We start from the raw sequence: 13320 nt of genomic DNA, 5'->3' as shown, positions 1-13320 counted from the left end.
ATAAATATATATATTTTTTTTTTAAACCTTTTTTGTTATTCTGTTAAGTTTGAAATGTACCCTTTACATACTGTTCGGCTGGGAATGTTTTGCCATATGCCTAATTTAAAATAATGATAAAGTAAAACAGTGACCCATACCAGACATGTATAAAGAACACTAAGTAATATAAACAATACAAACAAAAATAGCTTTTCCTCTCTGTAACTGGTAAATCGGTATGGTACATAAAGGCGTAGTTTCAATTTCCAGGTTCTTTAAATGCAACAACAGAAAACGAAAAACGTCATTGTCAAGCCCCCATCCCCTCTCACGGAACCTTTATTTTTCTGACATTTTATATCGATAAGTAACGACACTGACATGTGTTAAAGCACATTTTTAAAACGTCAATAGAACAGCAGTAGAAACACACTTTGTATGAGCTGATGGTCTGTCGGCTCGCTCTGCAAAGTTTCGCTGTAAACAATATTTAATTGTTGTTACATGTACATGTGCCACATTTTACAGTATTAAACACAGTCGCATTGTATGAAACAAAAATACTCCTCCACTGCAGCCTACATCCACGATTTTCCTTTTATAGCAATATCTGTTAATGTCATTGACGCATGTACATATACCTTTTGCAACATCAAAACACGATTTGGCAATATTAGAGAAAAATACTTATCAAATGAGTATAAAATTGGATTATTTATTTTTTTATATATTTATGTTTTAATTCTGAAATGATTTTATTGCTACGGCAAACAAGGAGTATGAGGGACAAAAAAATGACTAAAGTATAAATAAATTAATAAATAAATAAATGTTGGGAGAAATGCATACAATAATGTATAAATAATTAAATAAATGCATCAATAAATATATAAATGCTGAAGGAGATCTGACTTGTTCTTTCATAAATAGAGGAAAGTGGGCGGAGAGGATTGCCCTTCCTAAATATGGCGGTGTCTGGCTTCACCGCCCGCATCGGGTTTCAGTAGTGCTCTCCGTACGAGAAGTGAAGCCACCTCGCCAGCAGTATCTTTAACCTATGAACTCCTGAGTGTGCCAGTCCTCCGCCATATTGACTGTTGTCTTGACTGGAGGAGATAGAGAACATTTCGAGGTCCGAGAAGAAACGAAAGTGTGCTCTTAAATCGATCGAAACTGGTGCAAACTTGGTCAAAGCGTGTTGCAAACAGCGTCGTTATGGCAAGGAAGAAAAGCAAGCAGCAAAGCGTGGCCCAGAAGGAGCTCGATCCCGAACAGCAGACCGTACCGAAGAGCCCCGTCTCTCCCGGCGATGCAGCTGGCGGTGGCGGCGGAGATGCTGGGCTGGATAGGCTGGCCACTAGCAGGGCGAACCAGGTAGGTTAGCTAGCAGCAAGCCAAATCGCTGCTTTTAAAACAGGCGAGCTAAAGACTGTGTGCTAACATTTGTACATCTCTTCTGCTAACACAAACATCACCCCCCCACTACCCCCCCCCCCCCCCACACACACACACACACACACACACACACACACACACACACACGCACACACACACATATTGTGCTTTTAATTGTGGGGCTGACTTCTTCTGCAGAGGTGAAGTTATAATGCATCCGCTGGCTGGTTGAAAAGCTATTTTAATCCCAGTGTAGTTGTTGTTGTGGGTGTAGAGCTCACACACGTCGTTAGACATGTAATTAAATATATAAAACCTTCAACTTGTCGAGGAAGAACTGGCGGGTTTGAGGCAGCATGGCAAAGCATTGCAGCGCAGCTCTTCTCCCCCTCCCTCCCACCCCACCTCACGCCGGACAGGTGACATTGTACCTCGGACAGGTCGTCCCATTTCAAGCCTTTACAACTCTTCATCCGCCCAGCTAGCGTTAGCCAGGCGGCTAGCCGGGTTTTCACCCACAGCTAGCATGCTGCAAGCGTGCTGACTGCCTCCTCTTGAACCCATCCACACAGGATCCCTCACATAGCACAGGCTAACCAGCTACCAGCTAATTAGCTAGTTAGCCGAGAGACAACGGGTTTATAATAAGGGGTTGCTAACTCTTGGATATGGCTTGACTCGTTTATGCGAGTTAAATAGTCCATTTGTGTTGTTTGGTTGTACCACACTGCTTCACCGGAGTGTGACAGGAGTCTATTATCTTATTAAAGTTCATGTTGGTTATCAGCCAGTGATGCTGAGCTAAACCGGAGTCTGTAATGTTATGATCGCTTTCTAAATGGATATTACGGGTTCGTGTGGTTCAACTCCTGTAGCCTCTGTGACCTGCTCGCCTTAAACCTGCTGCTTGGAATGAGTTATAACGTGTTATACCTGATTCGTAACAAAAAAATGCCTCGCATCAAAACCAACTTATAAAGTCACTGTAAGTGTTTTAAAATCAAGTGTTTCTGTTTGGGCAGTGCTGTGCGAGGAGTTAACCTATTCTTTTTAACTCACATATTTGTCTGATGATATTATCAGCTGGGAATAGCCATCATCAATATGTCTGCCTTTTTTTGTTGTATATAAAGTTGTAGTGAATACCATCTAACTGCACTTACCTTTGTGAAGGTGAAGGATAAAGTGTTTGTTTTGAGTGTTTTGGGATAGTGTTGATGTCACTTTGTAACTGGAGGACTTTCATTGTAGGTTGGAGATCCAAATAAACTCAGTGAATTGTATATGCACATACAAATAACTGTTAATAATATAAATTATCCGATTGGTTTCCTTCTGTGTTCAGTTTCCATGGTCAGATATTGATAATTATACTGACAGATCGAGCCTATGTGATTTGATGTTAATTTGCTTATTGAGTTTAGCAGTCATTTGTCACATATCACAGTTTGACTGGAATCACGTCCCAAAACTTGACCTCATCATCCCCTCCTTCTCTATCCGTAGCCTATGCACACCTGCTGCCTCTTGTGCCATCGTGAGTTTAAGGACTGGGGAGCAGGCTCTGTGAACGGACTCCCCGGGGGCCACGGGACCAAGCTGGCTGATGCTGTGCCTGCACTCTCCCAGGCGTTATTGCGGGAGGCGCCAGGGCGTAAGCTTGCCGATGCCGTGCCCTCGCTGTCACAGTCCCTGTTGGGAGAGGTGCCTCTGTGGATCTGTCAGAGCTGCTGCAAGAGTGTGGAAGAGGAGGAGAGGCGGAGCACCCAGGAGCAGCAGACGCCGGTAAATAAAAAGGGACTGATTTGGGTCACATGTCTGGATCCTATTCAACACTTCTTTTACTACTTTTTAGTTAAACCAAGTGTGTTTTTGTTTACTGTGGTAATCTCATCTCAATTCACCAGACAGAGCATTGCTTTTGTATTTGCTTGCATGCTGACTTTGAGGTTGAAACTTAGTCTGCTTTTATCTCCTGAAGTAAAACACTTTGAGTGTCTCTGAGGCTGTTGCAGCCATTACCTTTGCTTCCACGGGTGTTTTTACAGACATACTTTACATAAAATTCAAATTTAAAGATTCACTGTATACTTAAGCCTGATTGCAGATGTTTTGATGATACTTGGCTCAAACTTGCAAATGCAAAGCAAACGAACATCCTTTCACACTTGCAGAAAACTCAAACTCCTGATATTTCCAGGAGGAGCTGTATGTGTGAACGCAAACAGCCACATTTTTACCTCGGACTTTACCTTGTGTTTCTCCTGCAAGATCCCAAGTATTTTCTTGCAGCAAGTCTGAGTGAGATGATGTGAGAACGCAGCAGGATATTATCTGGAGAATTTAGCATAAGCCAGTAGGAGTGGGTGGTGAAGTTTTTAATCATGTGACTCAGTGCTTAGATTGTCTGCGCGCCACCGCTATGATCTCCGTGCACGTCATAAAACGGCTGCATTATGTTTTCTGTTTGTCAGTATGTTGTTCTCGGGCTCTCTTGTTTATGTTGTGATTCCGTCCAAAACCACACATAGCATCGATATAAAGGCAAATATTCTCATTATAGCATCGTAAAGCAGACTCTGTTGCTTTGTCCCCTGCTTCAGCATTGTTTTTTTTACGTCACGTCTTACTTCAGGTGACACCCCCCCCCCGTCTGCCGTGGATAGTCTCCACCTGTTAGGTGCATATGTGAACAGCCAAGTCAGGAGAATATCTGGAGCAGTTTGCCTGAAATTATCTAGATATTTTCAGGAGTGCATATGTGAAAACTGCTCTAGAGAGACGTTGTTGCAAACTGGCCTGGAGTGAATTTTTTTAAATAATCTTTTCATGCAGATTGAATTTCACATTTCTTAATTTGTTACATGCTAATGTGGGGAGTTACTTGTTACCAGTGCCACAATGTAAGCCTCTGTACGCAGCCCTGTGATTACAACCTGTGTTTTTTTCTGTTTTCTTTCTTCTATTTTAATTCAGGTACCATTGTCACACTCTTCCTCCTGTAAGTCTCAGAGCTGCGGGAACGGTTACCCCGAGCAAAGTACTGTGGATTGGGACCCGAGTTCCTTCCTGTCAGCCCACAAACTGTCAGGTCTCTGGAACTCTGCCCACACCAACGGAGGGGAGCACTGCAACCACAACACTTCGTCACACTCACAACAAGGTCTGTCAACTCGGGGTAAAAGACAGCTACTGAAAGTATTTAATGACACTTACAGTAACTGATTAATCATCAGTGGCTTTTATTTCAGGCTATGAGTTTTCAGTCTTCACCTTAATTAGGTTAGAATCAGATCGATACAACTGGCTTGTCAGCATACTTCCAGTGTTTGATACATTTTTGGAAACTGTGTTCAGGTGTTACAAAGGAGATGCATCGAAGAAGAACAAAGAAGCTTGTTGCAAAAGCTTACAGGCTCTGCTTTCTGAGGTCCTCACAGCTCAGCACCATGAAAGATTTGTTTTAAAATAAGCCTGTTGTCAAAACAGCCCAGTGTGCTCGGGTAGAGGAGATGCATTTAGAAATATGAGAATTTTCAATGAAGAGAATTTAACCAATTGAGAGAACAACCTGGGCCAGAAGCCCCTGTAGACTTAAAAATCATCTATATTTTGAATTCAAATTCATGTCTTTTAATTATTCTGTTTTACCAAATGTGCAAGTTGTGCAGAAGAAAATACTCTAATATCAGTGGGAAGGTTACAATGAAGTAGGAGCTTATTGTCAGTCTGATAGTCTAGAAATATTCTGGTAAAAAAAATACATGTGCTGTTCCAACATCATTACATGGTTCTTCAAGATTACTGAAGCTAAGGAACAAATCATTTATTAACACACATTGTTGTTCGTTTAGGGCAGGGTGTCCCAAAGTTTTCAGCTCGGGACCCCCAAAGTAAGGGTGCTAGAGACTGTGGACCCCCACTGTCCCTGGAGGTGGTTAAGGCTTACAACTTAGCGCACAGCCATGCACAAGCACTAATAGGCCTCTTTAAACACTGGTAACAAAAAAAACAAAATAATTATAATACAACAGCCTAAAAACCGTTATATAAAAAATAATAGAAGCAGGATACAAGTAATCTCTCTGTAAAGACTTTAGCACTGAGTTATCAAACAAAGCTTAAAGGCCCTGACACACCAAGCACACTGCAAAGAACTAGTGGCGACGAAGGCCGACTGTGGCGTCACTTCACGTTGCCTCACGACGCCTTTGGTAGTCCGTTATTATGATACGAGAAGACCATTTTTGTACTTCTAATCGAGAATAACGTCTGATTTAAAAAGTTGAAAATGGCACTGGCTTTGTCAGCCCTTGGTCTTTTAGTGGGAAAAAGAAAAGAAGAGGCGGAGACAACAAACAAGGAGAAACCCCACTAGATGCTTGAAATCACGGATACTACAGCGGCATATTCAAGGGGCTTTACCGACCCTGTGTCGAGATCTGGAGTTAAATGAAACCTCTGAACAGCCAATCGGAGTGATTACTCTCGCCAACGGCGCCGGCAGACGGGTGCTGACGGGTAGCGAAAGAGTTGGACACACCACAAAGACTAAGGCGATGATCGCTTGGACCGACGGCCGACAATCTCCTTGGTGTGTCAGAGCCTTTACTCAATAGACACAAAGGTGTGTTCATCTCAATGTATAAAGAGCTGCAGACACCTACCTGTCAAGTACAAAGACACATTTGAAGTATATTTACACATTCATTTCATTTTTCACTTCATGAGTTGTTGGAATTGAACAATAGTTTTTATGTATTCTTTTTACAATATTGGGTAAATATACAACATTACTTTAATGTAAAAACACATAACACTGTAAGGGTCAAGGCTGTAAAGTATTTTTTCCTTAAATGCAGACATAATCTAGCTCATATAAAACAGTATTGTTATGGTAACACTTTGCTGCAACCGAAACATTTAGTTGTACGATTTTATAAAAGAAAATTGTGTGTGTGTGTTGTGGGGGCTGAGTCGATTCAAGACTTTTACTAATCAAATCCATCACCTAAAATGACCTTAAACTTTGTCATTTGACTGTTTTGTGAGTTAATACAACTGCATTACAAAGTAACTCAGGTGCTCTACATGTGCTACATAGATCATTTAAGAAATAACTACATATACCTGGAAGAAGTAACATAACAGGGGAATTCAGTGTTTAAGTGAGGTGTGTTGGTCTTGAGCCAGGTCAAGGCTGTTATCTTTAAAATGGAAAGAACAATACTTCAGACAGCTGTGACTTTCACTTTAGTGTGTTTTCCTTTTTCTTGGCTCTGATCAAACTGCATCAAAGGTTCTGAGAGGGTCATTTTGCTAAATTTCTCTGAAACTCTGGGAAGTGAAGGTCTTCTTAAATGATGGCCTGTCTGCTTGTTGAGTGGAGCTGTGCCCTTCTTTACTGATAAACTACTGGTTCTTCTTACCTTTATGTGATATCAAACACATATCTGTGAGAAGTTGGATGAGAATTGAGCTACCTAATGACCGTAAGAAATCTTGAACTGGGTTTTAGGTACTTGCATCAACTTCTACTGGCAGGAATAGTTGAATGCCAATAAGAGGTAGTCCTGTTTTTTTTAAAAACTGAAATTCTTTCTCAGTTTTTTTTGTTCAGGTCAAAAGAGTAGACACATGTTGCCATCCAAGTTTTTATCTCATAGGGGTGAGAATCACTATCACTGTTGGACAAATTAACATGTTTGAACATGCCTCCAAAGACTTGAGAGTTATAATTTATAAAACATAAACGGCTTAGTGGACTCCAAGAAAGCATGTCTCCAGAGTATTTATTTTTATTGTAACAGGTTTAATTCGGCCATCAAATTCATGCCAAATATCTTTTCATTCTCAGGTCTATCCGCAGGTTCAGCCTGTCATGAGAAAAGAGGACTTCATGAAGCGCCCGGAAAATCTGCTAAAACGTCAGCCCCCAAAGTCTGTCCCTACAGTCACCCGTCATCCCAGAACTCCAGCGGATCTTCTGCTGGGAACCCCCTGTCTACCTCAGCAGACCTTTGTAAGACCACTCCCAAGCACTTCAAGACCATGTGCCGTCGACCAACTCCACCAGGTGACATTATCTTGGACTCTAGATGTAGACTCAACTAAACGCTGCTGCATATCCTCTGCTGTTAACTTGGCTTGAATGAACACTACTAATAATCCTTGTAAAACACTGTGAAATTCATCCTTCTCTTCAACATTCCTCCTTCTATCACAATTTGGGATGCTGCTGTTCTTAAAGATAGAAGCTTTTTTCTAAAATATAGACTTGTACAAAAATAATGGCGCTCAATCATCATTCATGGACCTCCGTTCATGTGTGGTGGTGACTGTGTCTGCAGAGTGCCTGGCCTTTGTCTGTAGTTTCATGTTTTGGTTTGTTTTGGTTGACCGAGCGAATGACAGTGTGCAGGTGAGTTTAGGAGTGGATTGAATTCATCGATTAGAGTAACAGTTCTACGTATTTAGAATGTTTTTCTAACGACAGAAATGAACCTTGCCGGACTCCTTCATATGAGACAGCTGTCACTTTGTGTGTCACTGTGAACAGAGACTGCAGTGTGCTTCTTACACTTTATTGACAACACAAACACTGATAAAGAGCTACAACTTTATGATGAAATTACCCTTTTTTATTTTACATTCATACTGTTTGTGTGCCAGCAAAAAATGACAAGAAATGTTTGTTTTGCTGCCAAATTTAGTTCTTTAAAGAAGAACAAGGCAGAATTGTCCAATAACTGGAACCGGCTGGTCAGACCAGAAACACTGGAAATCAGAATTGACAGTTAATCAAGTGTAAAAACTTGAGACATTGACATGTATTATGTTTATTGAAATTGGCCTACTCATTTCAAATGATTAGAATATATACTGTAGGCTTTAATTGTACTCATCAGTCAATAAGAAATCCCATGAAATAAACAGTGTGGAACATAACGCACTTTGTGAGAGTGTGTTTCAATGTTTTTTAATCTACAACTCAGATTTTCTGTTTTCACTGTTACAGGTGAAGCCTTCCACCCCAGTGACCATCATCAACACACAGACTTGTCGGTACCCCCCAATAGTCCAACGGGACTGTCGTCCCAGCATTCCTCACTCCTGCCACCAAAGCCGAACTCGGGTCAGCACGGTCATGTAACCTCCTCATCTGGTCCAGGTGTGGCAGCCCACGCACCCTTCTCCCCGCTGGTACCAAACCTCCATGGCCCCACAGCCAAACTCAATTCTCCCAGCCCAGACAGCCCGACATCTGTCCACAAGCCCAGCCCATGCAAAAACTCCCACATTCCTGCTGTGAACACACAACACAGCAAACTGGGCTCGTCTATCATGGGCTGTAACCACCCATGTAACGGACACAGCGCGGGAACAGTGCCCACTTCAAATGTAGGCCATCTTACAGCTGGGGCCTGCAGGTTAGTATTACTTTGTTTACATCTGTTTATTAATGGGTATGGGAAACTTAGAAACGGCCTCTGAGCTATATTTATTCAAGATGTGAATCCCAAATAAGGGCTTGTATTAATTATTTCCTTTTATAGGGACCAGGCATGCAAGGGTCACAAAATGACTAATGGCACATTGTGCCACCCTTCTTCTGAGCTGGAGGAGGGGGAAGATGAAGACAGCAGCTCTGAGAGGAGCTCCTGTGCCTCATCTTCTACAAACCAGAAGGATGGGAAGTACTGCGACTGCTGCTACTGCGAGTTCTTTGGACACAATGCGGTACATTGAAGCTTTTTTATTGTCTTTCAAATAGTAATTAAAAACTCCCATTGTCACTATACCTGTACAACATTTATGAGTAACTGACAATATTAAAATATATCGTAATTTATTATTTGGCTTCAGCCTCCAGCTGCACCAACGAGCCGGAACTACGCAGAGATCCGAGAGAAGCTCCGCTCACGTCTGACCCGGCGTAAAGAGGAGCTGCCTCAGCGACAGGACTCAGACCTGACAGCGACGGGGGCCATCGACAACCGAGATGTGGACGAGCTGCTAGATTTCATAAACAGTTCTGAGCCCAAACCTGTAAACAGTGCCAAGGCGGCAAAAAGAGCACGGCACAAACAGAAGAAGAAGGTGTGGCAAATTTTGAATATTACCTGTAACCTAACTTAAAGGGACACTTCACCCATTTGCATTAAGCTTTGTATCATTACAAACCTGGTAGTATTTTTGAATGGTCGTGCATCCCGCCCTCATTTTCCCCTGAGATGGGAAAAGCTCGCAAAAAAATTGTCATTTTGTGTCTTTGGAAGCTGCTTTGGTTAACGCAATATAGCGACGCTGCAGCCGAGGCACAAGACCTGCCTGTCGGCAGTGGTGAGGACGAGGAGCCCGTGCCGACTCGAGCTTGGGCGGAACTGTGCATTCTGGGAGTTGTTGTCTTTCATCCACATGAGCCAAAAATACACTTTATGCCTTTTCTCAGAAAAAACAAATGTCAATTTCAATACAAATTCATGTTTCAGCAGTTGAAATTTCCCTTTAAGGAAATGTTCTGTAAAGTGGTAAATGTTTTGAATTTCTTGTCGTAACACTTCATAACTTTATGAGAGCTCGCCTAAAATAGAGGACACTGGTCAAAAAATACATCTAAATTTAAAATCCCTTTGATTTTGTTCCAAGCAACTCCAGCTTTAATGGCAATAACAGTGGACAGTAAAAAGTAGATCAATGATATACATAACAAACTGTTTGACTGTATTTCATTACTTGAATTCTTTGTTGGCATGGCAGACTCTGCCACTTATACAAAGAGCTATTCAGAGAGAAAATAACAATGTAATATAATGGCTGTGGCTGTAGTTAACATTTATTATCTCAAAAGCGATGCAATTTACATGTGCATACTCTTCATACTCTCAAGCCTGTTCCTTTTCTGTTTCAGGAAAAAGCTCAGCAGGGTGCTGCAGGCAGTGACCCCAACTCCAATCCTTCTGAGCCTGCAGACGAGCCCCTCCCTGATGGCTCAGAAGCCAGTCGATTGCTTGACTGGCCACAGCTGGAGCTTGAGCGTGTCAACAGTTTCCTCACCAGTCGGCTCGAAGAGATAAAGAACACCATCAAAGACTCAATCCGGGCCTCGTTTAGTATGTACGACCTCAACCTGGATGTCAATGACTTCCCAAAGAAAGCCGCCACGTTGGAGGGCAACCATTTACTGTCCCATCTCAATGGTTCCTCGGACCTGCAGCAGATAGACCTGGACCTGGCCCCTCTTTCACTGGGAACCTTTAAGAGCCATCTGGACCTGGTGAACGGATGGGATGACACAACTACTGTTTCCCCCTCTAACAACACCAACACACCATCAGGGGTCCCTGCTGGGTCCAAGGACATCCAGCGGTTGCACACTACCCCAAGCCTCTCAAAGCTCATTAGGGTTCGATCACCAGAAAGATGCACTTCAACTGGATCCGATAGTTTGCCGCAGGTGCCTGCCCAGGCTACAGCTAAATCGAAAGAGGATACCCCCGATCCCAAGAACGCAGGTGTTGGGAATGTTGGTGCAAAGTCAAAGAAGAATAAAAAGCAGCAGCAAAGGCAAGATCAGTCTGTGTCAGAGCAAAACTCCAACAAACCAACCAAAGCTGCCTCTGGGAATGAAACACAGAAAACCAATGAGTCTAAGGAAATGGTCTCTAATGGCTCAAAAGCTGGGAACAAACAGCTTCAGCACTCTGCAGACAACCAGAGAAATGGGCCCAAGAAAGCTGAGGAGAGTAGATCGACCAAACATCCAGCAAACGGAGCAAATGGTAGCCTCTTGAATGCACAAAGGGGGAAAGGTGAAACAGAAACACGAGGAAGTCGGTCTGAACAGGATTCCGAAAACAAGGCTCACCCCACCATCACAGCTAACGGGCAGCAACAGCAGCAGGCCAAGGGGAAGAATAAGAAGAACAAGAACAAGGGGGAAAAATCCAGCAGTGCTATCGGTACTATAAACTAGCTGCAACATCTTACACACATTTGACCTCTCTCTACATTTGTTATATATTAAGCTAATGTTAAACCTCTATTGTTTCCCTAGACGATGTATTTCTCCCTAAAGATGTCGATCCTACAGAAATGGATGAGATTGATCGGGAAGTGGAATACTTCAAAAGGTAGGCTCTATAGCTGTTTAACTAAACTCTTGTATTGATTTACATCAATCACATATCTAAAACTGAGCATTTTCTTGTCTTCTGTTTTTTTGTCTGTCTATTTTCACTTTAGGTTTTGCCTTGATTCTGCGAAACAAACTCGCCAGAAGGTAGCAGTGAATTGGTCCAACTTCAGCCTCAAAAAGGTTCCTTCCAATGCAGCTCAATAACTTGGATGAGTGCCGGGAAAAAAAACACAAACTCTTTCAGTAGAGCCCTATTAGGCCTGAGGCCTTCTCTCATTCCCTGTTTCTTCTCTTCCTTACTAAGCCAAGGGACCCTGGTTCAAATTCATACTCTCCATTCAGAAGACTGAAACATAACTTGTGGCTGACAGGCCGGGGATCATTCTCAAGGCCAACTCTACCCTTTGCTATTATTGCAATGTTCACTAAATGAGATGCAAAAATGGAAAAAGAAGTATGTTGAATCCTCTGCATCCATGTGCTTATGTAGTATGTAAACAATTACCTTACATGAAATAAATGTTTTTATCACAAATCTGAGACATTTTAACATTGTTAAACTTCTGAATTCCTATCAGTTAAATTTGGTGCACAACATCCATTATATATTCTGCACTGCTAGTTTACCGGCCACAACAGCAGTCTTGGTAAACACTACAGATCATTTATCTTGTAAAAGTGTAAAAAACAAAACAAATATTTTTAACCCATTATTATGGGAAAACACTCCTCTGCAGGTAGTAATCATGGCGACTATTGCATTGATTTTACTAACAAGTGCACTGTAGTGCATTTGTTGGTTGTTGATAATATTTAATTGGAATATTTTTCTCAATATTCAACTCATTGATCATTAATGAGTTGGTAATTTATGAAAGGACACTCAAGAAAGAAAAACTTGTTGGAGCTGCCACACTGGTCTTGGAAAATAATGCAATGCAGTTAATAAAACCGGTATTTTCACAGTTTTCTGCACACCCACAACACTTAGAGAAACGTGTGGAAGAATAATTGTTAACTGTGTCAAACACCTAGCTCACAAGATGCATTTAAAAACATACATACATTCAATGAATTATCCTTCAAACATGTCCCCATGCATGTTGTGTAGAGCAAAAACAAATCTTAATCTTGCCCCCCCCAGTCCTGTGTTAGGCAAAATTAAATGTCAGTATCTTCAATTTCAAATCTTCCTTGGTGTTAATCTTGAATAGTTATCTCTTTTAAAGAGATAGTCACTCTGTCATTCATAGACGAAGGTCCTTTACCACAATTTTCATACTCTTAAAACTGTTCTTTTAACCCCTACAGGTACACCAGTGTGCAAAGTTCATTTTAATTGTTGAAATCATCACAAGTTGTTCAACACAGTTATTTTCATTACTTGTACATATTGAATGATTATTTTGGGCCCTTTTGAGCCTTTGTCATTGGTTTCTGAGGGTTGTGGTGTGGAATATATTTTCCACCATACTACTCTTTTTCCTGTACTGTAACCTTGGTGGCATATTGTACTTCAGCTAGCCAATCACAAGTCCACGTCTTGACAACATTTTGATGGGGAATAAAAACTGAAGAGTTGATGCCTTCGAGACCACGGCCTATTTCACCACCATGTTTAGCTAATGGCTTCCATTCATAAGGATAATTTCTTTCTTGAATCTGTGCTAAGATTTTGTTTTCATATAACATTTTTGATGCTTTCCAGGTTATATTCACTTAGAGAAGATTATCTTAATGTTTCGAATGTAGATTTATACTATATCAATAATAGCCAAGTGTATGTTGGCTTGTTTCATTTTTTT

At 41.6% G+C, this 13320-nt stretch overlaps 1 protein-coding gene across 1 annotated transcript; it reads left to right on the top strand.

The window, feature by feature from the left end:
- Window positions 1–1053: 1053 nt before the first annotated feature.
- fam193b (family with sequence similarity 193 member B) lies at window positions 1054–12055 on the top strand. Its single transcript, XM_020639455.3, has 10 exons — window positions 1054–1356; window positions 2884–3162; window positions 4354–4540; window positions 7235–7453; window positions 8396–8807; window positions 8934–9117; window positions 9244–9477; window positions 10289–11339; window positions 11435–11510; window positions 11623–12055. The coding sequence occupies exons 1-10, from the start codon at window positions 1198–1200 to the stop codon at window positions 11717–11719; spliced, it is 2898 nt and encodes a 965-aa protein (XP_020495111.2). The 5' UTR covers window positions 1054–1197; the 3' UTR covers window positions 11720–12055.
- Window positions 12056–13320: the final 1265 nt, after the last annotated feature.

The sequence above is a fragment of the Labrus bergylta genome, chromosome 9 (assembly GCF_963930695.1).
Source record: "Labrus bergylta chromosome 9, fLabBer1.1, whole genome shotgun sequence".
Lineage (NCBI taxonomy): Eukaryota > Metazoa > Chordata > Actinopteri > Labriformes > Labridae > Labrus > Labrus bergylta.
The sequence above is the reverse complement of the archived record's forward strand: the minus strand, read 5'-3'. Positions and strand labels throughout refer to the sequence as shown.